Raw genomic sequence first — 24,653 nt, forward strand, 5'->3', positions numbered from 1 at the left:
ACCTTAGTGAGCCCAGCGTGTGGCTGTATAGCAGGTCATGGCTGTTGGTAAATGTTTGCCTGAGGGAGAGTTAGATGCAGCTGTGGAGGAGGTGGAGGCATTTCTTCACCCATCAGGGTGTAAGTGACAAGGAGAGAGACTCACTGACACCAGCTTTCCTGACCCTGAGTTCACAGGGTGTCAGACCTGAGTTTCGCTCCTGGGCCTCAGGAGCCTTTCCAGCTGTTGGAGGTGAGACCTAATAGGTGGAGGCAGAGAAGCCCCTGTGGGATGCCAGACGTGGCATCTGTACGTCTCGGTCGTGAAATGGGGAGGTGGCTTTACCAACCCCCCGGGGAGCAAACCCTCCTACAGAAAGGAGCTAGTGCCCCACTGAGCACTAGCTCTGCATTGGATTTGGGATTCTGTTCTGATCTTGGGAAGACCATACCATCGTCCCATAGGTTACTGGGGCCACAAAGATGGTTGTCTTTTGCAAGTATGCCCTGGGGAGACCTGGGCTATAGGGCTGGATAACCCAGGAGGGCAGGATGGAGGGTGACAGAGAGCAGGATAATTGGGGTGTTGTGCTTATTTCACCTGTCATTTCATTTTACTTCATTTCACTGTGTATTTGTAATTTTTGGTCATTATTTCGTTGCATACTTGTGTATCCACATAGTGGTAGTTTTAACAACTAAGGTGTGGTTTCAGGTGTGTCTGCCTTGTTATTGGACGAACCAATCGTAGAACTCTGGGCTTTGGGCAGTTTAGAGTTTGTACTTAGAAAATTTGCTATGCATTCTTTTCTAAGTTTTTTAGTAGTCCAACTAGAGATTACAACAATGTATCCTTGGTTATTAAAGCCTGGTATGAACTAGAACTTCTACCATATCCTGGGCAAGGCAGGGGTCTTGGAACATGGAATTTCATCTACCCACCCCTGCCTGCCTTTTGTGATATTGTGTCTAAGATTTTCCTGTGTGTTTGAATTTGCAGGAGGTTTGTTTTGCTGCAATGTGCCCTGGTGTGATTTTCCTTGTATTTAACCTGGTTAGGGTTTATAGTACTTACTGAATCAATGTCTGGATGTCTTGTTTCAGTTTTGGAAAACTTTGGGCTGTTATTTTATACATATTCCTTTTGTTCCATTCTTTAGGCCCTCTTGTTCCAGAACCCCATTTCTGCATAGGTTGGACCTTTTCACTGTGTTCTATGAGTTTTTTAAAATCCTCTTTCCTGTATTGTCCATCCATTGGCCTCCATGTTACACTCTGTATATTTTGTACTCACCTATTTTCCAGTTTGCTGATCCTGTCTTTAGCTGTGTCTAACCTGCTGTTAAACCCATATATTGAGTTCCCAGTTTCATTTCTTGGTTTTAGCTTCCATTTGATTCCTGTTCCATAGATTTTAGTTCTGATGAAATTATCTGTCTCACTATATATTTTCTTGACCACACTAATCAGGACTTTACAGTCTGTGTCTAATAACTATAATATTTGGGTCCTCTTGTAGTTCATTGCCATTGTCTTTTTTTCTCTCATTTGGCTTTGTCTCCTAGTCTGCCTGGCCATTTCAGATTTATGTGTTTAAAACTTATGGAGGTATTTGAGGGAGGTTGTGGGTGATTTTGTCTTTCTCTGAAGAAGATTTACTTTTGTTCCCAGAGGCAGTTAGAATCAGAGGAGATCATGTTAATCCAGTCTGAAATCGAGCTGATTCAAAGCTGAGCTTCAGCCTTTGTGAGGGCTGCTCTGTTCCATTTTATCCATTTTCCTAGCACTTTGTCCTCCTGGGGGGACTAGACTAAAGCCTGCGTGTTCTCTGAGGCCTCTCTTCCTCAGCAGTCCGTGTCAGACTTCTGAAGCTCTACCCAGCCTTTCAGTGTCTAGTCTACTGCATAGTGCCAATGCTCTAAGGCAGAGCAGCACTGGTCCTACAGAAATGTATTGTGAGCCATATGTGTAATACATAGTTTAATAGCCACATTAAAAGTGTAAAAAGAGGGCTTCCCTGGTGGCACAGTGGTTGAGAGTCCGCCTGCCGATGCAGGGGACACGGGTTCGTGCCCCGTTCCGGAAAGATCCCACTTGCCGCAGAGTGGCTGGGCCTGTGAGCCATGGCTGCTGAGCCTGCACGTCCGGAGCCTGTGCTCCGCAACAGGAGAGGCCACAACAGTGAGAGGCCCGCGTACCGCAAAAAAAAAAAAAAAAAAAAAAAGTGTAAAAAGAGCATGTAGAGTTAATTTTAATAATATATTTTCCTTAACTCAATATACCAAAAACATCTTTTTAACATGTACAGTTGACCTTTGAACAACACGGGTTTGAACTTCATGGGTCCACTTAACACATGGATTTTCCCCCCACTAAATACATGCCACAGTATTACACAATCCGTGGTTGGTTGAATCCGTGGATGTGGAACCATGAATATGGAGGGCCAACTGTAAATTTGTATGTAGATTTTCAACTGTGTGGAGGGTCAGTGCCTGCAGCCCCCATATTGTTCAAGGAGCAGCCCTAATTAATGTAAGATTATTAATGAGACAAAAAATTCCTTTTAAAAATGCTATGTCTTAGAAATCTAGTGTATATCTTACACTTAGATTACATCTGAGTTTGGACCAGCCGCATGTCAAGTGCTCATAGCCACATGTGGCTTGTAGCTATTGTCTTAGGCCACACGGCTCTAGGGGAGAATGTGCTGAATGTGGGGCTCCCTTCTCTTCAGAGGAGTCAGACCCAGACCTTATCGCTCATTTCACATGCATGTGCCCCATGTGCCTGCTGTCTTGTTTTGATTGTGGCCCCAGGGCTTTTGCTGCCATCTTGGGGAGGAACCAAGGAGTTGGTTCACAGGATTGGGGCAGATGGGAGCCACTGGGCTTTCCTTCATTCCAGACGACGCTGAGCCTCTGTGGTCCTCTGTGGCCTTGATCGCATGTATTGTCCATCTGTCAGTGCCTCCCCCCACCTTGTGTTCTGGTGCAGCACCTGGCCCAGACGGACAGCCCCAGCTTCTTGTCCTGCATCCCTGGTACAGCATCTGGCCCAGAGGGACATCCCCCTGCCCTGTACCCTGGAGCAGTGCCTGGCCCAGAGGGACACCATGGATGTTCCAGTCCTGGGAGCATGTTCACTCAGCAGACACTAGCCTGAGGCCATCGGTCTGCAGCCTGGCCCGTGAGGTCATCTTACCTCTGTTGGTCAGATTACTTGGGCTGCCCAGGGCCTCTGGACAGGAGAGGAGTGAGTCTGGGCCACTTTTTTCTGGGGTGGGGCTTAGAGGACTTGGCTGGATGGGGCCTTCTGCAGTAGGAGGCATTGGGTTCTCCCTCCTCTCTGCTCCTGAGCAGCCAGCGCTGCAGGTCTGCATGTTCCCAGGCTTGGAGGTGTGTGGGGGAGGGTAAATACTTTTTATTTTCTGGTGGAGTGTCCGTAGCATTCAGCAGATTGTTACAAGGACCCTGCACCCCACTGCTACCCTAGGGTGCCCCAGCCACAGGGGAACCCTGTACAGGAAGTGGGGCCAACGAGGAGGCCCCAGAGGAGTGACTGGTCAACAGCGCAGCCCTGGTGTTGGGCAGTGTTTGCTGTCCTGCCCGCTCCTCCCTACAGGTGCTGTCATTGGTTGAGATGTTCATCTCGGCTGACCCACGTCCATGGTGCGTCCATATCTACCTTTAGGTGTCCCTCTGGAGAAGTGGCCTGGGGTGGGGCCAGCCCTTCCTAGAAACCAGACTCATGGTGTGGTCAGGTGTAGGGGTGGCTGCCGCCCAGCCTCTGCCTGCTGGGCCTTGGAGCCACCTCAGGCTAGTGCTCCTGGTTGGGAGGTTGTAGGGGAGCCGGGGCTGACGCAGGGAGTGGCCAGTGGGATTTGTCTTGCTAGCTCCCATGCTCACCAGCCTCCTGTTTGCATTTCACACCATGATGACCCACTGCTCTGGCCCAGGGTCCCAGGGTTAGAGCAGATGTTCCCCTGAGAAAAGCAAAGCCTTCCCTCCTCTCCCTTGGCTGCCATCGTCCTGCATGGGTCTGCTGCCCTGGCCTCCTGGTTTCCCTTGCCCCACTGCCCTGTTCTCCCTTGTCCGCCTGCTTCTAGGAGAGAACGGACCTGAGTTTGGTACCACCCCCACGAGGTCTCCATCCTTTCCCATTGTATGGAGGGGAAACAAGTGCGGTGAGACCACAGCTGTAGAGTCAAGACCCCATGGCCAGGCCATGAGGGACTAGATGAACCATGGAGGGCTGACTCCCCAGGCCTTGCCAGGGAGGCATGCTCAAGGCCGCTGTGACGGGACGAAGTGTGTCTTGGCCGTGGCCATCTGTCATTACCTGGGACTATCTGTGGGCTGGTTCAGGTCTGTCTGTGGCCCATGTGAGGCCTGAGGTCCCAAAAAAGGTTTTGTGGGGTGGAGGGCTTGGGGGTGGGTACTGCAGGAAGGCTCGGGCCTGCCCAGCGAGTTCCTGCTCTTGGGGATGCTGGTGGGCTGTGGCTGTGTCCCTGATCAGGTGCTGCCTCCCCCCACTCCCTCCCCCCCACCCAGCCTGTCTGCTCTCTCAGAGATATCCCCCATCCCCCCTCCGGTCCTCTTCCTCTGTTCGGCTCCTTTCCTCCACCTGTCCCTACCAAGTGTGGCAACTCCCGCTGGCTTCTCACCATGGCCTGGTCTGTGTCCTGTAATGAGGAGGGTGGGCGGGCCTGGGGTGGGTGGGGTCCTATAGCTTGCCCATGACCCAGAGCCTGGGGTGGGGCATGGGGCAGAGGCCTCCACCCCAGGGGTGCCCAGCACAAAGGGCCTGTCCCAAAACTGACCCACTGTGTTCATGCCAGGGATAGGGGCTTCCTAAAGGGTAGGCAGGGGTCACCCCCACCCACCCTGGACCTCACCTCTGGCCCTGCCCAGAGTAAAAAGTAATGCTAGACCCTAGTGAGGGTCTGGGGATGGGGCTCCCACAGATGGGTGACACACTCTATGTCCATAGAAATGGAGGAGGCCCTGATGGGGCTGCCAGCCGGTCCTGAAGAACTGCTCTGTGCTGGAACCATAACTGCTCCCTTACCCCATCTGCTGGCTGATGTGAACCAGAGATGAACAGAACTGATGCTGGCTCAGCCTCAGTCGAGTGATAATTAAGGTTCACCAATGGAGAATGTGTGAAGTGATAGGGAAAAGGCTCCACCTGGCTCAGTAAGATCTGCGTGTTCAGTCGCGTTTGCTATCTGTTTGATCAACTATGCACTACTCTTTTGTAATAATAACGCAGTGCAGAAGAAAAACGTTTGGCCCTCAAAGCAGTATGACCATAGGAAATAAAACCCCTAAATTCCAACATGCATCATTTTATGACAGACAAGTGTGGCCAGGTGATCAATAAAGACTTTCAGGAAAAACTGTATTATATTAGGTTTGTGGAGTGGAAATAAGAATCTGCACTTGTGTATTTTTATAATATAGCTGCAAGACCATGAAGTTCCATGGAACCATTTCGTAGAGCATTAAAATAATAACAGTATTTACAGTATGCTGGAGGTGACATCCTTTATAGCTACTTAAACTTAGGACATAGTTGGATCCCAGCTCACACGTGGTGAAGGCACCTAGTTTTACATAGTCCTTCTGTAGGCGGCAGAAGGGGCGGGACCCAGTGGGGCCCTTGCTGCTGCTGGTGGCTCTGCCTTTTGTGAGAAGGGCAGTGGCCTTAGAAGAGCAAAGGTCCTTAATTTTGAGTCATTTGTGCACCTAAATCTACTGCTCCACACCAAAGAAGATGGTATTATTTATGAAAGCAGTGAGGGGCTGGATGGTGATGTTCATGTTTCCTCCTCAGGGAATTACAAGCTTGTTGGCACCCATGACAAAGAAGGTGTGAGTGTTGGAGTGCCCGACCCTCCCTGACCTGTGTGTCCCCTGAGATTTTACTCTCAGCCCGTGCCCAGTGGGATCTTCCTTTTTCTGTGATGCCACAGACCCTTCATGTTGGGTCTACGTTTCCTCAGAAGTGGGATACCATCTTAAGGCAGCGGTAGGAGGACTTTATACTTTAATAATGATGCCTTTATTTTATTTTAGTTTAGTTTAGTTTATCTTTTATTTTTTCAGAAGCAAAGGAAAACTGTATTCTTTGATCAAAGAATGGAGAGGTGCGAGCTCTTGCTCTAGAGTACACGCTCTCTGATGCCTTTGTTTTAAAATGAATTAGAAAAAGCATACTTCCTTTTTCTGTGAGTTCACATATTTTATTGCTTAGATGTGGTTAAGGAGAGCACTTGAATTTAAAAGAAGTGAATTTATTTTTAAAACTACAGTAAGGGGGGCCTTCAAGATGGCGGAGGAGTAAGACGGGGAGATCACCTTCCTCCCAAAAAATACATCAAAAATACATATACATGTGGAACAACTCCTACAGAACACCTACTGAATGCTGACACAAGACCTCAGACTTCCTGAAAGGAAACTCCCTATGTACCTGGGCAGGGCAAAAGAAAAAAGAAAAAACAGAGACAAAAGAATTAGGGACGGGATCTGCACCTCTGGAAAGGAGCTGTGAAGGAGGAAAAGTTTCCACACACTAGGAAGCCCTTTCACTGGTGGGGGCAGGAGTCGGGGTGGGTGGGTGGGTGGGGAAGCTTTGGAGCCAGCGGGGACAGGATTAGGGGCGCAGAGGGCAAAGCGGAGAGATTCCCGCATAGAGGATCAGTGCTGACCAGCACTCACCAGCCTGAGAGGCTTGTCTGCTCACCTGCCAGGGTGGGAGGGGGCTGGGAGCTGAGGCTCGGACTTCGGAGGTCAGATCCCACGGAGAGGACTGGGGTTGGCTGCATGAACACAGCCTGAAGGGGGCTAGTGTGCCACAGCTAGCTAAGAGGGAGTCCGGGAGAAAGTCTGGACCTGCCTAAGAGGCAAGAGACCATTGTTTCAGGGTGCGCCAGGAGAGGGGATTCAGAGCACCACCTAAACGAGCTCCAGAGATGGGCGCAAGCTGTGGCTATCAGCTCGGACCCCAGAGACGGCCATGAAACGCTAACGCTGCTGCTGCAGCCACTAAGAATCCTGTGTGCAAGCACAGGTCACTCTCCACACCTCCCCTCCCGGGAGCCTGTGCAGCCCGCCACTGCCAGGGTCCCGTGATCCAGAGACAACTTCCCTGGGAGAACACATGGCGCGCCTCAGGCTGTTGCAACGTCACGCTGGCCTCTGCTGCCGCAGGGTTGCCTGCATTCCGATTATAACTACTGTACCCCTCCCTCTCCCTGGCATGAGTGAGCATGAGCCCCCTAATCAGCCGCTGCTTTAACCCCCTCCTGTCCGAGTGGGGAACAGATGCCTGAGGGCGACCTACATGCAGAGGTGGGGCCGAAACCAAAGCTGAACCCCAGGAGCTGTGTGAATAAAGAAAAGAAATGGAAATTTCAACACGTAGCCTCAGGAGCAGTGGATTAAATCCCCACAGTCAACTTGATGTACCCTGCATCTGTGGAATACCTGAATTTTTTTTTTAAATAATTAAAAAAATTTTTACAATCTTATTTTTATTTTTAAATTTATTATTTCTTTTTCTTTCCTTTCTTCTCCCTTTTCTTCTGAGCCGTGTGGCTGACAGGGTCTTGGTGCTCTGGCCTGGTGTCAGGCCTGAGCCTCTGAGGTGGGAGAGCTGAGTTCAGGACATTGGACCACCAGAGACCTCCCGGCCCCACATAATATCAATTGGCGAGAGCTCTCTCAGAGATCTCTGTCTCAACACTAAGGCCTAGCTCAGCCTAACAGCCAGCAAGCTCCAGTGCTGGATGCCCCATGCCAAACAACTAGCAAGACAGGAACACAGCCCCACCCATTAGCAGAGAGACTGCCTAAAATCATACCAATTTCACAGACACCCCAAAACACACCCCTGGACGTGGCCCTGCCCACCAGAAAGACAAGATCCAGCACCACCCACCAGAACACAGGCACCAGTCCCCTCCACCAGAAAGCCTACACAAGCCACTGAACCAACCTTATCCACTGGGGGCAGACACCAAAAACAATGGGAACTATGAACCTGCAGCCTGGGAAAAGGGGACCCCCAAACACTGTATGTTAAGCAAAACGAGAAGACAGAGAAATACGCAACATATGAAGGAGCAAGGTAAAAACCCACCAGAGCAAACAAATGAAGAGGAAATAGACAGTCTACCTGAAAAAGAATTCAGAGTCATGATAGTAAAGATGATCCAAAATCTTGGATGTAGAAGGCAGAAAAAACAAAAAAGCCCAAAGTTAGCAGAAGGGAAGAAATCATAAAGATCAGAACAGGAATAAATGAAAAAGAAATGAAGGAAACAATAGCAAAGATCAGTAAAACTAAAAGCTGGTTCTTTGAGAAGACAAACAAAATTTATAAACCTTTAGCCAGACTCATCAGGAAAAAAAGGGAGAAGACCCAAATCAATAGAAGTAGAAATGAAAAAGAAGTAACAACTGACATTGCAGAAATACAAAGAATCAAGAGAGATTACTGCAAGCAACCATATGCCAATAAAATGGATAACCTGGAAGAAATGAACAAATTCTTAGAAAAGCACAACCTTCTGAGACTGAACCAGGAAGAAATAGAAAACATGAACAGACCAATCACAAGCACTGAAATTGAAACTGTGATTAAAAATCTTCCAACAAACAAAAGCCCAGGACCAGATGGCTTCACAGGTGAATTCTATCAAACATTTAGAGAAGAGCTAATGCCTATCCTTCTCAAACTCTTCTAAAATATAGCAGAGGGAGGAACACTCCCAAACTCATTTTACGAGGCCACCATCACCCTGATACCAAAACCAGACAAAGATGTCACCAGAAAAGAAAACTACAGGCCAATATCACTGATGAACATATGTACAAAAATCGTCAACAAAATACTAGCAAACAGAATCCAACAGCACATTAAAAGGATCATACACCTGGCTTCCCTGGTGGTGCAGTGGTTAAGAATCTGCCTGCCAATGCAAGGGACATGGGTTCGAGCCCTGGCCCTGGAAGATCCCCCATGACATGGAGCAGCTAAGTCCATGTGCCACACCAACTGAAGTCTGCGCGCCTAGAGCACGTGCTCTGCAACCAAGAGAAACCACGACAATGAGAAGCCCTCGTACCACAACGAAGAGTAGCCCCCGCTCACCGCAACTAGAGAAAGCCCACGCACAGCAATGAAGACCCAACACAGCCAAAAATAAATAAATTAATTAATTAAAAAAAAGAAAAAGGATCATACACCATGATCAAGTGGGTTTTATCCCAGGAATGCAAGGATTCTTCAATATACGCAAATCTATCAATGTGATACACCATATTAACAAATTGAAGGATAAACAACATATGATAATCTCAATAGATGCAGGAAAAGCTTTCAACAAAATTCAACACCCATTTATTTTAAAAACTCTCCAGAAAGTAGGCATAGAGGGAATTTACCTCAACATAATAAAGGCCATATATGACAAACCCACAGCCAACATCTTTCTCAGTGGTGAAAAACTGAAACCATTCCCTCTTAAGATCAGGAGAAAGACAAGGTTGTCCACTCTCACCACTATTATTCAACATAATTTTGGAAGTTTTAGCCACAGCAATCAGAGAAGAAAAAGAAATAAAAGGAATCCAAATTGGAGAAGAAGTAGTAAAGCTGTCACTGTTTGCAGATGACATGATACTATACATAGAGAATCCTAAAGGTGCTACCAGAAAACTACTAGAGCTAATCAGTGAATTTGGTAAAGTAGCAGGATACAAAATTAGTGCACCAAAATCTCTTGCATTCCTATACACTAATGATGAAAACTCTGAAAGAGAAATTAAGGGAACACTCCCATTTACCGTTGCAACAAATAGAATAAAATACCTAGGAATAAACCTACCTGAGGAGACAAAAGACCTGTATGCAGAAAACTATAAGACACTGATGAAAGAAATTAAAGATGATACAAACAGACGGAGAGATATACCATGTTTTTGGATTGGAAGAATCAACATTGTGAAAATGACTGTACTACCCAAAGCAATCTACAGATTCAATGCAATCCCTATCAAACCACCACTGGCATTTTTCACAGAAATAGAACAAAAAATTTCACAATTTGTATGGAAACACAAAAGACCGCAAATAGCCAAAACAATCTTGAGAAAGAAAACCTGAGCTGGAGGAATCAGGCTCCCTGACTTCAGACTACATACAAAGCTACAGTAATCAAGACAGTATGGTACTGGCACAAATACAGGAATATATATCAGTGGAACAGGATAGAAAGCCCAGAGATGAACCCACTCACATATGGTCACCTTATTTTTGATAAAGGAGGCAAGAGTATACAATGGAGAAAAGACTGCCTCTTCAATAAGTGGTGCTGGGAAAACTGGACAGCTACATGTAAAAGAATGGAATTAGAACACTCCCTAACACCATACACAAAAATAAACTCAAAGTGGATTAAAGACCTAAATGTAAGGCCAGACACTATAAAACTCCTAGAGGAAATCATAGGAAGAACCCTCTTTGACATAAATCACAGCAAGATCCTTTTTGACCCACCTCCTAGAGAAATGGAAATAAAAACAAAAATAAACAAATTGGACCAAATGAAGCTTAAACGCTTTTGCATAGCAAAGGAAACCATAAAAAAGACGAAAAGACAACCCTCAGAATGGGAGAAAATATTTGCAAATGAAACAACTGACAAAGGATTAATCTCCAAAATATACAAACAGCTCATGCAGCTCAATATCAAAAAAACAAACAACCCAATGCAAAAATAGTCAGAAGACCTACATAGACATTTCTCCAAAGAAGATACACAGATTGCCAACAAAGACATGAAAGGATGCTCAACATCATTAATCATTAGAGAAATGCAAGTCAAAACCACAGTGAGGTATCACCTCACACTGGTCAGAATGGCCATCATCAAAAAATCTACAGGGCTTCCCTGGTGGCGCAGTAGTTGGGAGTCCACCTGCTGATGCAGGGGACACGGGTTCGTGTCCCAGTCTGGGAGGATTCTGCATGCCGCGGGGCGGCTGGGACCGTGAGCCATGGCCGCTGAGCCTGCGCGTCCGGTGCCTGTGCTCTGCAACGGGAGAGGCCATAGCAGTGAGAGGCCCGCATACCGCAAACAAACAAACAAACAAACAAACAATAAATGCTGGAGAGGGTGTGGAGAAAAGGGAACCCTCTTGCATGTTCGTGGCAATGTAAATTGATACAGCCACTATGGAGAACAGTATGGAGGTTACTTAAAAAACTGAAACAGAACTACCATATGACCCAGCAATCCCACTACTGGGCATATTCCCTGAGAAAACCGTAATTCAAAAAGAGTCATGTACCACAATGTTCATTGCAGCACTATTTACAATAGCCAGGACATGAAAGCAACCTAAGTGTCCCTTGACAGATGAATGGATAAAGAAGATGTGGCACATACATACAAAGGAATATTACTCAGCCATAAAAAGGAACAAAGTTGGATTATTTGTGCTGAGGTGGCTGGACCTAGAGTCTGTCATACAGAGCGAAGTAAGTCAGCAAGAGAAAAATAAATACCATATGCTAACACATATATATGGAATTATAAAAAAAATTGTTCTGATGAACCTAGGGGCAGGACAAGAATAAAGACGTAGACGTAGAGAATGGACTTGAGGACACGGGGAGGGGGAAGGGTAAGCTGGAACGAAGTGAGAGAAGAGCATTGACCTATATACAGTACCAAATGTAAAATAGGTAGCTAGAGGAAAGCATCCGCATAGCACAGGGAGATCAGCCTGGTGCTTTGTGACAGCCTAGAGGAGTGGGGTAGGGAGGGTGGGAGGGAGATGCAAGAGGGTGGGGATATGGGGATATATGTATACATATAGCTGATTCACTTTGTTGTGCAGCAGGAATTAATACAACATTGTCAAGCAATTATACTCCAATAAAGATGCTAAATTAAAAAAAAAAAAATAAAATAAAATAACCTTTATCTTCCAGAAAAACCACACTAAATATTTGAGGGAACAGGTCATAGCCCAAAGCATGAGATATTACCCTCTGTCCAGAGCTCTCCTTTGCTCACCTGGTGGAGCTCAGCTCTTGAGAGGTCAGGATATCCCCAGTGAGCCACCTGCCTGCTGTCCCTGCAGCCGCCAGCCCCTGTGCTGACGTACACTACAATCAGCCCACTCTTCCCTGGGACCTCACTCCCTCATACAGGATGCTTCTTCCTGGGATCCCTACCCTGCCAGTGCCCTAGGTAGGTGGGGGCTTCCCTTCTCCCCAAGCCATGGGGGTGTTCTCTGGCTCAGGGGTGCCCCTAGCTGCCCCACCCACCTATCCCTTTCCTCTGTTTTTTGGTGCAGTGTAATTGTGTATTTATCTGTTGCCTGCCACTCCCTTCCCCCCTGAGATTGTCCACAGCCCATTCCTGCATGCCCCGAGCCTCAGTGACCATCTGGTGACAGAGAGGTACATGACCCTCGCCAGAAGCAGGACTTGGGGGACCAAGCATCCTCTTCTTCTCCACTGACATCTCCACTCCCTGTGCACCTACCTGGACCCCAGACTGCGCCTTCTCTCTGCTTCATGGTGAAAGAGTGGTGAGGAATGGGCCAGCTCTGCAGCAGGTTGAGCCTGGGTCAAATCCTCTAGACTTGGGAAGGCTCTTCCTACCAATGGAATATGGGGCCTAGAGTGTGCAGAGACACTAGGCAGGACCAGTGACCCCCCACCCTTGGGCCCATTCTGTCCCCAGAGCCCCTGTCCTGGAGTGATTCCCTGTACGTGGGACTGTTCTCAACAAAGACCCTTGAGGCTTTCTTTTGTTTTATGACCAAATGGGGTTGGAGAGAGGTCCAGGTTGCCACCCTCAGGACTTTGGCTATTCTGGGCATTCTCTCCCTGCTACTCATGTCCCGTCTCTGTACTGTGTGTGTGGATCCTGCCTTTCCCTGGCAGGACTCAGGGCTGCCGGGCAGCTCTGCTCATCATGGGGTTGGTTGGGCTTTGCCTGGTGAAAGGAGATGGTCGCAGAATCCCCTGCGAGCAGACAGTGTGGCCATTTGGGCCTAATGGCTTCAGCCCTCACTGGTGGTGTTGGGCAGAGCTGGTCCCTGGGTGGCCTGGGAGGGCCTGTCGAATCCAGGGCTTTCTTCCTCTAACCACCTTGGCCACCCGTCCTCCCTGTCCCCACTCCGAGGGTGCCATCCGTGACTGGCTGGACCTTTTCCCTATAGGAGACAAGAGCCAGCATTGTCCCAGAATGCTTTTATCCTTTATAATTTGATTGACTCTCGCCATCTTTACCCAATAAATAATTTACCAATAATTTATCCACCACCAGGGACCTGGCGGGAGGGAGGCTGGTCTAAGAGAACTCACCTCCTTGTGTGGTGGGGGTGAACTGTCCCATAGCGATACTGTGTGAGCAGCCAGAGCCCACCACTCAACACCAGACCTCAAGAACAACCTGACTCTGGCAGGATTTGGGGTTCTCAAAGGGATCAGGTGCTCTCTTTCTATCCTGATTCATGACTTGAGCCCCCAGTGCATCAATTACTGAATTCACCTCATAAAGAGTGATGATGCATCAGTCACTGGGGTGGTCCTGCCTCCATGGAGTCACTGAGCTAATGGGGCCAGCCTGCAATCAACAAACAGTGAAAAGTACCCCGGCCAGCTCTGAGAGGGGTACGCTGGGCAGCGCACTGCGGCGGCTCTGGGCAGTTCTCTGAGGATATGCCAACTGACCTTTTAAATTATCAAGCAGTGTGTCACCTAGTTAAAAATAGCGCAGTGGCTTAGAACATAAAATAAGGTCTGCTCCCTCCCACCTCCACACCCAGCCCAGCTCCAAGAGGTGCTGTCATTAAAAAGCTGACTTTTGTGTTATACTCAAGTCTTGGATTTATCCTGTTTAGCTGGCATCTAAAAATGAAAACTATAGCATATGCAGGGCACATATGTTAGCTTTGTTAGTTATGTTATTTATAACATGAACCTTTTGCTCCAAACTATAATATAATGAAATCTTTAACTTTGCTGTTGGTTGATGCTGAAATATTGGCAGAAACAATTTTTATTATAACTATAAATAATCCTGTGAGTTTCCTCTAGAATCAGTGACTAGACTATTGGAAGGTCTAGTAACTGAAATATAACTGAAATGTCATCGCCCAAAGCTATCTGTTGGGGCAGGGAGTGGCACAGTGGGGCAACCCCACGTCCTTTCTGGTTTCCTTCACCTGGTGCAGCCAAGTTCAGTCGTCCATTGTGGGCCAGTGGAGTTGGCTTCACCAAGTTCCCTTCTGTGTTGTTCTGTGTTTTGCAGAAACACTTCCAGTAGCTGTTTCACCTAGGGTGCTGGGAAGTAACCTTTGGGTTCTTGAGTGTCTGAGAATAAGTCTTTGGGCCTCGTGGTTTGATGTCCCTTTGGCTGGTGATAGAATTCCAGGTTTGAGCCGGCACGTTGAGGATGTTGCCGGTGAGACTGGATGCCTGTCTGGTGTTCCTCAGCAGGTAGAACTTGATCTCAGTCTTTGGGAATCTCACTTTTGCTGGAATGAAACTGAGGTGGGTCATTTTTCATTTACTCTGACCTGGCCTCGGCACATGCTTTTATTCTAAATAGTTCTTCTTTTAGCTCAGGGAACTGCTATTCTGCTATCTTCCTCCTTCCTGATATCTGTTTTCTGCTCTTATAACTCCTGTTCCTTGTTGTTAGGACTTCCAGCTGGTTCTTTCATGTCCCTTGATGTTTTTCTTCTATTTCTCCATTTGGTTTTCAGATGCGTTCATTTTAATTTTTACATTTGAAAAATGGAGGTGTAACTTACACATAATGAAACACAGATCTTAAGTGTATAGCTGATGAGCTTTGACAGATGCATGCGAAGGTGTAACCCTTGTCCTCTGTTATAATGTAGAGTGTTCCCGTCGCCCCCCACACCCACCCAGGTTCTTAGCTCCTGCATCTTCCCCCACCAAAGAGGCAAGCCCTTGTTCTGGTTTCAGCCCCACGTGTGAGTTCTGCCTTTTCTGGAGTTTGGGAGATATTATGAATGGAGCTGCTCTCAATCCTTTGTTTTGGGGTGGTTACCTTGGAGGGGAGTGGCTGGATCTAGAGCAGGGGTGAACCTGCCAAGGGCTCACTGAGGCTTGTACCAGCTTGCACTTCCAACAGCTGTGTGCCCAGAGGGATCGGCTGCTCTCAGATGCCCAGTGGTTGGAATGATCCATCTTTTTATTTTAGCCCTTCTGGTGGGTGTGAAGTGGTATCTTGTGCTTGCAATTGGCATTTTCCTGGTGACTCATGATGCTGAGCATGTTTTCATGTGCTTATTGACCATTTCTGCATCTTCTTTTTTTTTTTTTTTTTTTTTTTTTTTTGCGGTACGCAGGCCTCTCACTGTTGTGGTCTCTCCCGTTGTGGAGCATAGGCTCCGGACGCGCAGGCTCAGCGGCCATGGCTCACAGGCCTAGCTGCTCCGTGGCATGTGGGATCTTCCCGGACCGGGACTCGAACCCGCGTCCCCTGCATCGGCAGGCGGACTCTCAACCACTGCGCCACCAGGGAAGCCCCTGCATCTTCTTTTGTGACTTTGCTGTTCATGTCTTTATTGTTGAGGTATGGGAGTTCCATCTGTATTCTAGATGTAACTCCCATGTCAAATACATGTATTGAGAATATGTTGGTGGCTTGACTTATTTTCTAAAACAAAGCATCACCTTTTTTTTTTTTTTTTTTTTTTTGCGGTACGCGGGCCTCTCACCGTCTTGGCCTCTCCCGTTGCAGAGCACAGGCTCCAGGCGCGCAGGCTCAGCAGCCATGGCTCACGGGCCCAGCCGCTCCGCGGCACGTGGGATCCTCCCGGACCGGGGCACGAACCCGCGTCCCCTGCATCGGCAGGCAGACTCTCAACCACTGCGCCACCAGGGAAGCCCAGCATCACCTTTGATGAGTAGAACATGTTTCCATGTTATTGTCTTGGTTAAATGGTTACTTTTTGGTATTTAGTGTTTCATTAGATTACAGAATATCTTATTCTTAAAATATGGAACTTTAATTTGTAAAAGCTCTTCCTTGATTGTTTCTTTTTAAGTAGAAGCTGCTCTTATTTATGTGTGTCAGCCTCTTGGATCTTTATGAGGACATGAACTAGATTTTTTTTTTTGAAGTCGCTTTTGTCCCTGAATTATTTGTTTTTCTGGGATCAGTCTTGGTATATCTTTGCTCTGTTGGTGATTATGCTGTCCAGTCCTACTTGTGCGTGGAGTGTCTGATGAGGGTTTGTTGGGGTGGGCCTGGTGGGAGGGAGAATGCCTAATGGGTACAGTGCCACTTGGGATAGAATTCCTTAACCAGCTGATCTCGTCATGATTCCAGGGCCCTCCTCTTCTCTTTGAATTGGTTGGAGTCTGGCTTGATGTCCTCTGAGGTCTTTCAAAGGACCTGAGGGGTTTTGGCCTGTGATTTTTTTCAGCTCTGATTTCTTTCATCCATTTGTCCAGATTTATCCATTTCTGTCTTCCTAGAGCTCCTCAAAACTTGATGTTTTGTGTTCATTTGTATTTATGTTTCTTTCTGAGAGTCCTCCTGGTGGGAGCGTGAAGGTGTGGGCTTTGTGGGCTGATGGGGCCGTGATGGAGGTGACACTGGGGGTACACACTCAGGCTTGGGGAGAAGGCCGTGCTGGGGTCCCTAGAGGTAAGATTCATCCATGAGTTGAAGTTGAAAACAACAGAGCTCTGAGTGCTCTGAGGTGGGAATCCTTTGGAAGGTTTTAGGAAGGGGAGGGCCAGGATCTAGGCTGCAGGGGCGGGATGAGGCAGGGGGCAGGGTTGGTGATGGATGGGGGTCAGGGAAATGCTGGAGCAGATGGGGTGGGGACACACAAGGTGCTTGCGGTATTGGAATGTGCTGCGGGTGTCAGTGGTCTTCCTCCAGAGATGTGGCTGGAGCGCACTTATGGGCGACACCCCAGAGGTGGCTCCTAGTACTTTGTTTTGTTTTGTTTTTTGGTTTTTTTTGCGGTACGCGGGCCTCTCACTGTTGTGGCCTCTCCCGTTGCGGAGCACAGGCTCCGGACGCGCAGGCTCAGCGGCCATGACTCACGGGCCCAGCCGCTCTGCGGCATGTGGGATCTTCCCAGACCGGGGCACGAACCCGTGTCCCCTGCATCGGCAGGCGGACTCTCAGCCACTACGCCACCAGGGAAGCCCGGCTTCTAGTACTTTGATGGTGGTGTTACAGCTCCCCACTTAAACTTAAGGTCCAGCTTAGTGCTCAAGGTGCAGGTGTTCCCAGGCCCCAGGAAGTGTGTCTGCCATGTCCTCTAGCACTGATGTGGGCATGGCTGAGACTCTGCTCTTCTTCTGTGTTCTTGTCTCTTGTCAGCATCTCCTGATTTTCCGGTTGTCTTCTGCTGTGGCTGTGAGCATATTCTCAGAGTTATGTGTAAATTAGAAGTAAACGGATGCTTCTTTCTTTTAATAATACTCAGTAAGTACGTGTGCAGGGAGCAAGGTTTCAGAGCTGTGTTTAGGGGAAAAGCTCATGAGTATTGCAGTGTGGGTTTTGGAGCTGTCTCTGGTTCCCGAGACCATTTTGCCTCAGCCCTTCTTGAGCAAGGAGGAGCTCATTCAGGGTCAATGAGGCTTCAGGGTCTGATGCTGCTGATGTTGGAGAACCAGGAGCCGGCTTTCTAAGCCAGAGGCCTGCTCTGCTTTCTGTGGATAAAGAGGGGAAGGACTTGGGTCAGGCTTCCCTCGACCCTAGATGTTTAGTCCTTTCCATCTGCTGCGCTCGGTGTGTGAGGAGACGAGCGAGTGGCCTGGCGGATTCCTGGCCCTGGCTCCCTGGAAGGCCTCTGCCTGAGGCTGCGCGGGGCGTCCCTCTCAGCCTGTGTGTGTTTCTCCCTAGGACCGGAAGCTCACCAAACTGGAGAGGCAGCGGTTCAAGGAGGAGGCTGAGATGCTGAAGGGCCTGCAGCACCCCAACATTGTGCGCTTCTATGACTTCTGGGAGTCCAGTGCCAGGGGGAAGCGGTGCATCGTGCTGGTGACTGAACTGATGACCTCGGGGACGCTGAAGACGTGAGCGTACCACCTTCCCAGCCAGCCGGGGCCTCGGGGTGGGCTTGACCCAGGGCTCAAGAGTCGCGATGGCTGAGGCCCCAGGCCTCCTATCTGCTTGGGGTGGTCCTGGCTGGTGTGGCCAGCACCCCTCTCTCAGAAGTGCCCCTGTTTGGGTGATAAATACACAGCCCCCAGCAATTGGAAGCCCCTCCCCCACACGAGCTGTCGGTGAGCCGCACCCCCACCCACAGGTACCTGAAGAGGTTCAAGGTGATGAAGCCCAAGGTCCTGCGCAGCTGGTGCCGGCAGATCCTGAAGGGCCTGCTGTTCCTGCACACCAGGACGCCCCCCATCATCCATCGGGACCTCAAGTGCGACAACATCTTTATCACCGGACCCACAGGGTCTGTGAAGATTGGCGACTTGGGCCTGGCCACTCTCAAGAGAGCATCCTTTGCCAAGAGTGTGATAGGTAAGCGCGTCTCCAGGGCACCTCCCCCCCGCCTCGGGGTCACCGTCCTGCAAGAGGGAGGTGCGCTCGTTCTGCTCCCTTCCTGTGCCCTCTGCCAGGCTGCAGCCCTGGGTGCCCTGTGAGTCCCTTGGCTCTGTCCTTTGGGTGGTGAGGCTGACTGGCACCAAGGGGCTGTTAGTGCTGTGGGTACTTGGGAGGGGGAAGGAGGTCCGGAGGACAGAGGGCTGTGGGGGCTTTGTGGTCAGTGAGGCTGGAGCTGGCTTCAGTGGGCTGGGGGTTGGGTAGGGTGCCCCAGGCCCTGAGGCCCACAGAAAGGAGCCCTTGGGGTACTTTGGGGCACGGAGTGAGCGTGTGGGGCATGGGGGCTGAGGGATTCCATGTGGATGGCAGTTTGCTGGCCACTCCTGCCTCTGCATTTCTTGTCCTCCTCTGAGAAGCCACTCTGTTGCTGTAGTTGCCACGAGGAGATGGTCTGCAGCTCGTGCCAGCCCCGCGTGGGGTCCTGGTGTGGTCCTGATACACAGTGGGCACTATGTGTCCACCAGGCCCGATGGGAGCCCCTCCAGGCTTTGCAGAGAGAGTGCTTGAAGGGACTGTGGGGCAGCCATTTACGGGGTTCAAGATGTCTGGAAAATGCCAGTGTGCTGCAGGGTGAGGTGGCTCCAGGATGTGGCTCTGGAAGCTTGGATCAGGTGGGATTGGGAGAGGCTCTCCTGCGTGCCATGATGCGAGGGCTTCTTCCCACATAAGCAGAATGAGAGGGTGATTCAGGGCTTTGCGAGTTCATGGTTTTGCTGCACGGTTGGAGACAGAACTTGACCTGTTTGTGGAAAATGAAACGGTGGGAATTTGGAAACTTCTCTGGCAGGGTAGTGGGTTTGGAATGTGACATCTGGGGCAGGGTGGCCACTGGGGGTGCCCTGTGGACATGGGGCCTCCGGCTGAACAGGAAAGCTGAGTGGTGGGGCAAGGGTTGACCCAGGCCTCAGTTCCCGATCTGTGAAATAGGTGGAACAGGTGAGGGTCTAGCTGTGGGGCACACCCCCAGGCCTGTGAGCTGCTGGAGGTTTCCAGGCAGGTTTTGCAGATTTGGCCTTGGAAGTGGGGGTTTCCTTGGTGCCTCTTTTCCCTCTTGGAAACGGACTTTCCAGTTTTTGGGGTGAGATGAAGCCGGGGTGTTTCCAGGAGGAACAGTGAGCCCCACAAAGGGTGCCTGATTTCATGGGGCTCCCTGGTCACCCCACCTTTTGCTCAGCCGGAGCCCACGAGGCTCCACACTCATTGTAAGTGGGGGCTGATTAACGCATCTAAATAGGCCCTGGACAGCAAGGCCTTGGCCTCAGCAAGGGGCCTCAGCTGAGTGGGGGGGTGTCTGTGGTCAGGTGGGGGATCCCCCAGGATGATGCTTTCCCCTCCATGCTGTGTCCAGGGTACCTGAGGGGTGGTTGATGCTGTGGACCCATTCTGGGTGCAGCCGTCAGAGAGGTTTTGTGCAGATAAGACGTAGCCCACTTGAGACATCTGTGTGGCAGCCTCCCAGATGCTACCCATGACCCTTGTGGGGTTTGTCCCTGAGGGCCACTTGGATCTGATGCTGTCATGGTGTGCTCTCCCTGCGTTTGTGCTGGGTCCTGAGTAGGTGGAGGTGAAGTGGGTGCAGTCCTCCCTGCAGGTGTTCACAGCCATGGAGGCTGGGACGTGGGGGATGCAGGGCCATGGGGCTGACGAGGTGTGCCCAGAGGTCCCTGGAGAGACAGGTGTGTGTGTGTGTGCCGGCACACACACATTCTTCTTAACATTTAGATTTAAATGGCTACCTTGTAAGGAAAGAGAAAAAAGTTCAGTGTCTGTGGCCCAAGCACATGCGCAGAATTGGCATCCCCCACCATCCCAGATTGGAGCTGGGGCCCACACACACCCACTGCCCACCCTACCCCCCCCAAAGCCAGGACATCTGGGGGCCTTGGGGTATTTCTTGTAAAGCAGCATTCCTGGTTCCCAAGGGTCTCAGAAGAGACTGAGCTGGGTGATTGGGAGTCCTGACCAGGTGAGTGGGGTCCCCCCAGGCCAGCTCAGCTCCCAGCTTCTTGCCAGCAGCCCTGAGGCTCCTTTCTCCCTCTTCCCCTATAGATGGATATAGCCAAGTGCAAAAAATTTTCAGTACAGTCATATGGTTCAAAAGCCCAAAAGGATGAAAAATTCCTTGTGCAGGGTCCCTTGAACTCCTGTTTTCTCTCTACTCATCATTATTTCTGATGGGATCTTCCAGAATTCTTTATGCATGTATGTAAATCATAACATAGATTCTTGTTTTTCCCATTTTTTACCTAAACTGTTAACTTTTTAAGTTAAACATATAGTACATCTTAAATCGAAATTATAGGTAAAGGAGAAAAAATTAAAATCATCCTTAATCTCTCTGCATCCCAGGCCCCCCCACAACCGCCATGCTTTTTAACCCAATAGTTTGTGCTGTTTTGCATCTGCTTTTCAAAAAAACGAACATTTTGAGAATCTTCCAAAGTCAACAGAGATGGAGAAGTGAAAATTAAAAGCAGTCTTATAGAAATTGATGGCCCCTTTTCTTTGCATTCAGCTTGACAGATGCTCAACTGGACCTATTTTAATAAAAGGAGTTTGTGACTTTTAAAGCAAATGTTTGTTACAGGAAAATTAAAAACACCAAACTAAAGGAAAAATCAGCCGTAACCCCACCTCCTAGATGAGTCATTTTGGTCTGTGCTTATCATTTTATACGGGATGGTCAGCATGCATGTGCCGTCATATATTTGGCTTATTTTACTCAGCCTATGTGAGTCTCTCATGGCCTTAAAAATTCAGAGTAAGCGTTATTTTAAAATCTCTTGTGCTGAGAATGGAGGGGCAGTTCTCACCATAACACCTAGCTGGTACCTGCCAGGTGAATGGCGCCTGCCCAGCTGTCCCCAGGCAGCCACCTTCAGTGAAGATGATCACCGCCTGGGCTGCTCGGTGCTCTGTTTGTCTAGGGACATGGGAGGCTTTCTGGGGTTTTGCAGTTTAAGGAGCTCTGTGGTGGCCACACGTTTTTGTCTGCTTGGGGTCATCTGGGCCTGTGGCCAGGAGGGGTGTGCTCAGGTTTCTGCCTCCTCAAAGAGGCACCTCTGCCATTTCTGGCACAAACCCCGTCTCCTGGGAAGTAATGGTCTCCCAGCTCTGTGGTCAGGGGATGGCGCTGTGAACTCATCCAACCTGGAATCAGGAGGGTCCAGGGGGAATTTTGGGGAACTTCCGTCAGTAAAGCAGAATCCTGTTTGAATCCTGCATTCCAGGACCAATGACAAGGAGCATGGGGGCAGGGCCAGCCCTGGCTTGTGGATGGGGGAGGAGGCGTGGGGCTCTGAGAGGCCCAAGGGTCTCCTGGGCTCAGTGACCACTGACCCTGCATCTTTTGCTCCTGGGCGCAGGTACCCCCGAGTTCATGGCGCCAGAGATGTATGAGGAGCATTACGATGAGTCCGTGGATGTTTACGCCTTCGGGATGTGTATGCTGGAGATGGCCACCTCGGAGTACCCCTACTCGGAGTGCCAGAACGCTGCCCAGATCTACAGGAAGGTCACCTGTGTGAGTCCACCGGCCACTGTGATGGGCTGTGTGTCCCGCGCTGGGCCCTGTGTGCTTTGTAAAATCCTCACAGAAGCTGTGTGAGGATGGGAAGGAAGCCATTTTACAGATGGGGAAATAGAGGCTTAGCGGGTAACTCAGGTCTCTGAGCTGCGGTGGAGTAGCAGCAGTTGTAATGTGGGCTGTGGGCGGATCCTGGAGGCTGTCACTGGGGGCTCACGCAGCGCTGCGGGGCTGGAGCACCGAAGGGGCCTCTCCAGGAGGTGCCCAGGCCGCCTGTCCATATATCCCCTCCTCTGTGCCACCTGGGGGCTGCTGGCTTTCCCATCTTCTGGCATGTCCCTAGGCTTTAACTGGATGGTTTCAGTTGTGAAAACAGCATCCCGTTCTCCCCCCTGTGGCTGTCCCGCTGGGTGGGGAATGCAAGGGGAGCATCCAGGGCAGGGCAGCTGGGGCTGTGGCTTTTCTGGGCCCTGGTAGCTCACTGTCCATTTGCACTTGCGGCCCCAAGGCCCCACCACCCGAGTGCTGGTTGCCTTGCCCCCGCCCCCGATGCAGCTTCCTCACTTCTGCAGAAGCATGAGGAGCCATGGTTCTCGCCACTCCGGAGCGCCCGCCCTTATCCCGCCCTCCACCTTGAGCCCTTCCCGCAGGTTGCAGCTTGCTTCTGTCCTTTGGTTCTTAATTCTAAGTTATCTATTGGTCATTTACTTACTTTGAGCCCCTCCTGTGTGCCGCTGAGGGTGCAAGGTGGGAAGGTGGTTGGCAGCACTTGTGGGCATGGGTCAGAGACCCACAGATAGGTGTGCAGCTCCCCAGTGGTGCTGACCGGAGAGGTGGGCCCATCGGCTGTGGGCAGTGGTCCTCCAGGGGGACAGGGGAGGTTAGGGCTGCGTTGCCAGGCCTTGAAGGGGTGCTGGTGCCCAGGGTGCAGATGGAGCAGCTGCTGACCTTGGTTCTGGTTGCACATGTGGATGGGGTGGTGGTCCTTCTGCTGGGCTTGGGGAGACAGGGACTGAGTCCCCTGGGCACATGCTCCTCGGCCACTCTGGTTCTTCCACCAGCCCTGCTGCCCCCCATTTAGGCCCTGGGAGACAGGACACTAGTCAGGGTCCCGCGGCGCCTACGTGCACCCATGTTGGTTTGGTTAAAGCTAGGCTCAGCTCCACCTTGCCTCCTCGAGGAAATCAGATGAAAGATGCATTCCCTGATCCTTGGTGTTTCATCTGTTTGCAATAACACCCTTGTGCTCTGGGTCCTCTGGGCCCTCACGCTACACCCACACGCTGGTCCAGCCTCCAGCATCTGCTCCCGTCCGTGGGGGTCTCTTGGGGTCTTGGTGCCCATAATTCTCAGCTGCCCCAACTCTGTATGCTTCTGAGCCCAGAGACGTGAGCCCCTTCAAAACAGCACCTTGTTCTTCTGACACATTCTTCACCTGCTTTGGGGGCCTCGGCTCTCCAGAGATTTAAATGACAGTGTACGTACACACTTACCTGTATTTATAGTTTCTCAGACCACCTGCCCCCACCCCCGTAGGACTGTGGCCTTTCTTCCTGGCATAGGTAAACTTCTTTTTCTGTTGGCTTCAGTGGAGTGGCACGGGCTTCTCATCTTAGGGGGACCCCTTGTCTGCTTCTGAAACCCAGGGTGCTGTGTCTGTTGCTGCACAGACTCCCCTGCATGTCAGGCCCAACCTGACCCCATTGGTTATGGCCAGGGGTCGTGGGCGGGGGTTTGGTGGGCACCATGGGGCCCCAGCCGGGTGGTGGGAGCTGCTGGGGATACTGCACTGCCAGGTCTGCCCCTCGGCTGGGGCTGCACCTCCCCTCTCCCCCATTCCTTTCTGTGGGAAAACGTATGCTTTAAAAAACCAAAAAAACAAGCCAGGACGAGACCTTTGAAGCCAAAGTCGTTTTGAAGGAGGAAGAACATGATGGTTGAGCCCTCACTGTGTTTAAAATGTTTAAAAACCAGGATCCCCTCCCCGCAAACCCCACCCTGAACAGATTGCAAATAAGCCCGGCAGTCCAGCCCCTGTTTCTCCTGGAATCCTATCTGCTCGTGGGATTGACACTCTGCTGCCCCCATGCCTCTGGCTGCACACCCCTAGCACCCGCTGGGTCTCTGGTCAGCATGAATGCTCAGCCACCTCCTGCTCCCGCTGCCTGAAAGTCATCTGATGTGGCTGCTGGCTGTGGAATTCTGTGGCACAGATGCTTGCTTGCAGCCCCCTCAAGCCACCAGGCCTTGGAAGTCAGCCCCGCCGGTGACCACGGTGGGGCCAGCAACAGTGACCGCATAGTGACTTCTGCACCCTCCAGGGGGCCGTGGCGAGAAAGGCCAGCCCTTTAGGGTTCCTTGTCCAGCCTCCAAGACCTCTGGGCAGCTGGCATGGGAGGCCCTGGCTGGCCGGTGGGTGGCCTTGGGCAGGTGCACCTTCCCCGCCCCCGCTCTGAGTCTCCCCTGAATCTTTCTCTTCCCCAGACCTCACTACTCCCAACAGCCC

General features: G+C 50.4%; 1 protein-coding gene across 1 annotated transcript in view; it reads left to right on the forward strand.

Annotated features, from left to right (window-relative positions):
- Nucleotides 1–24,653, forward strand: part of WNK2 (WNK lysine deficient protein kinase 2) — a gene marked incomplete at its 5' end in the record, with an annotated part of 158,323 nt that overhangs the window by 22,022 nt on the left and 111,648 nt on the right. Inside the window, 3 exons of the mRNA XM_079706772.1 lie at nucleotides 17,914–18,086; nucleotides 18,320–18,540; nucleotides 21,987–22,144. Coding sequence (XP_079562898.1) covers nucleotides 17,914–18,086; nucleotides 18,320–18,540; nucleotides 21,987–22,144 — 552 coding nt within the window. The remainder of the gene's footprint in view (nucleotides 1–17,913; nucleotides 18,087–18,319; nucleotides 18,541–21,986; nucleotides 22,145–24,653) is intronic.

Source organism: Hyperoodon ampullatus (assembly GCF_949752795.1).
Source record: "Hyperoodon ampullatus genome assembly, chromosome: 6".
Classification (NCBI taxonomy): domain Eukaryota; kingdom Metazoa; phylum Chordata; class Mammalia; order Artiodactyla; family Ziphiidae; genus Hyperoodon; species Hyperoodon ampullatus.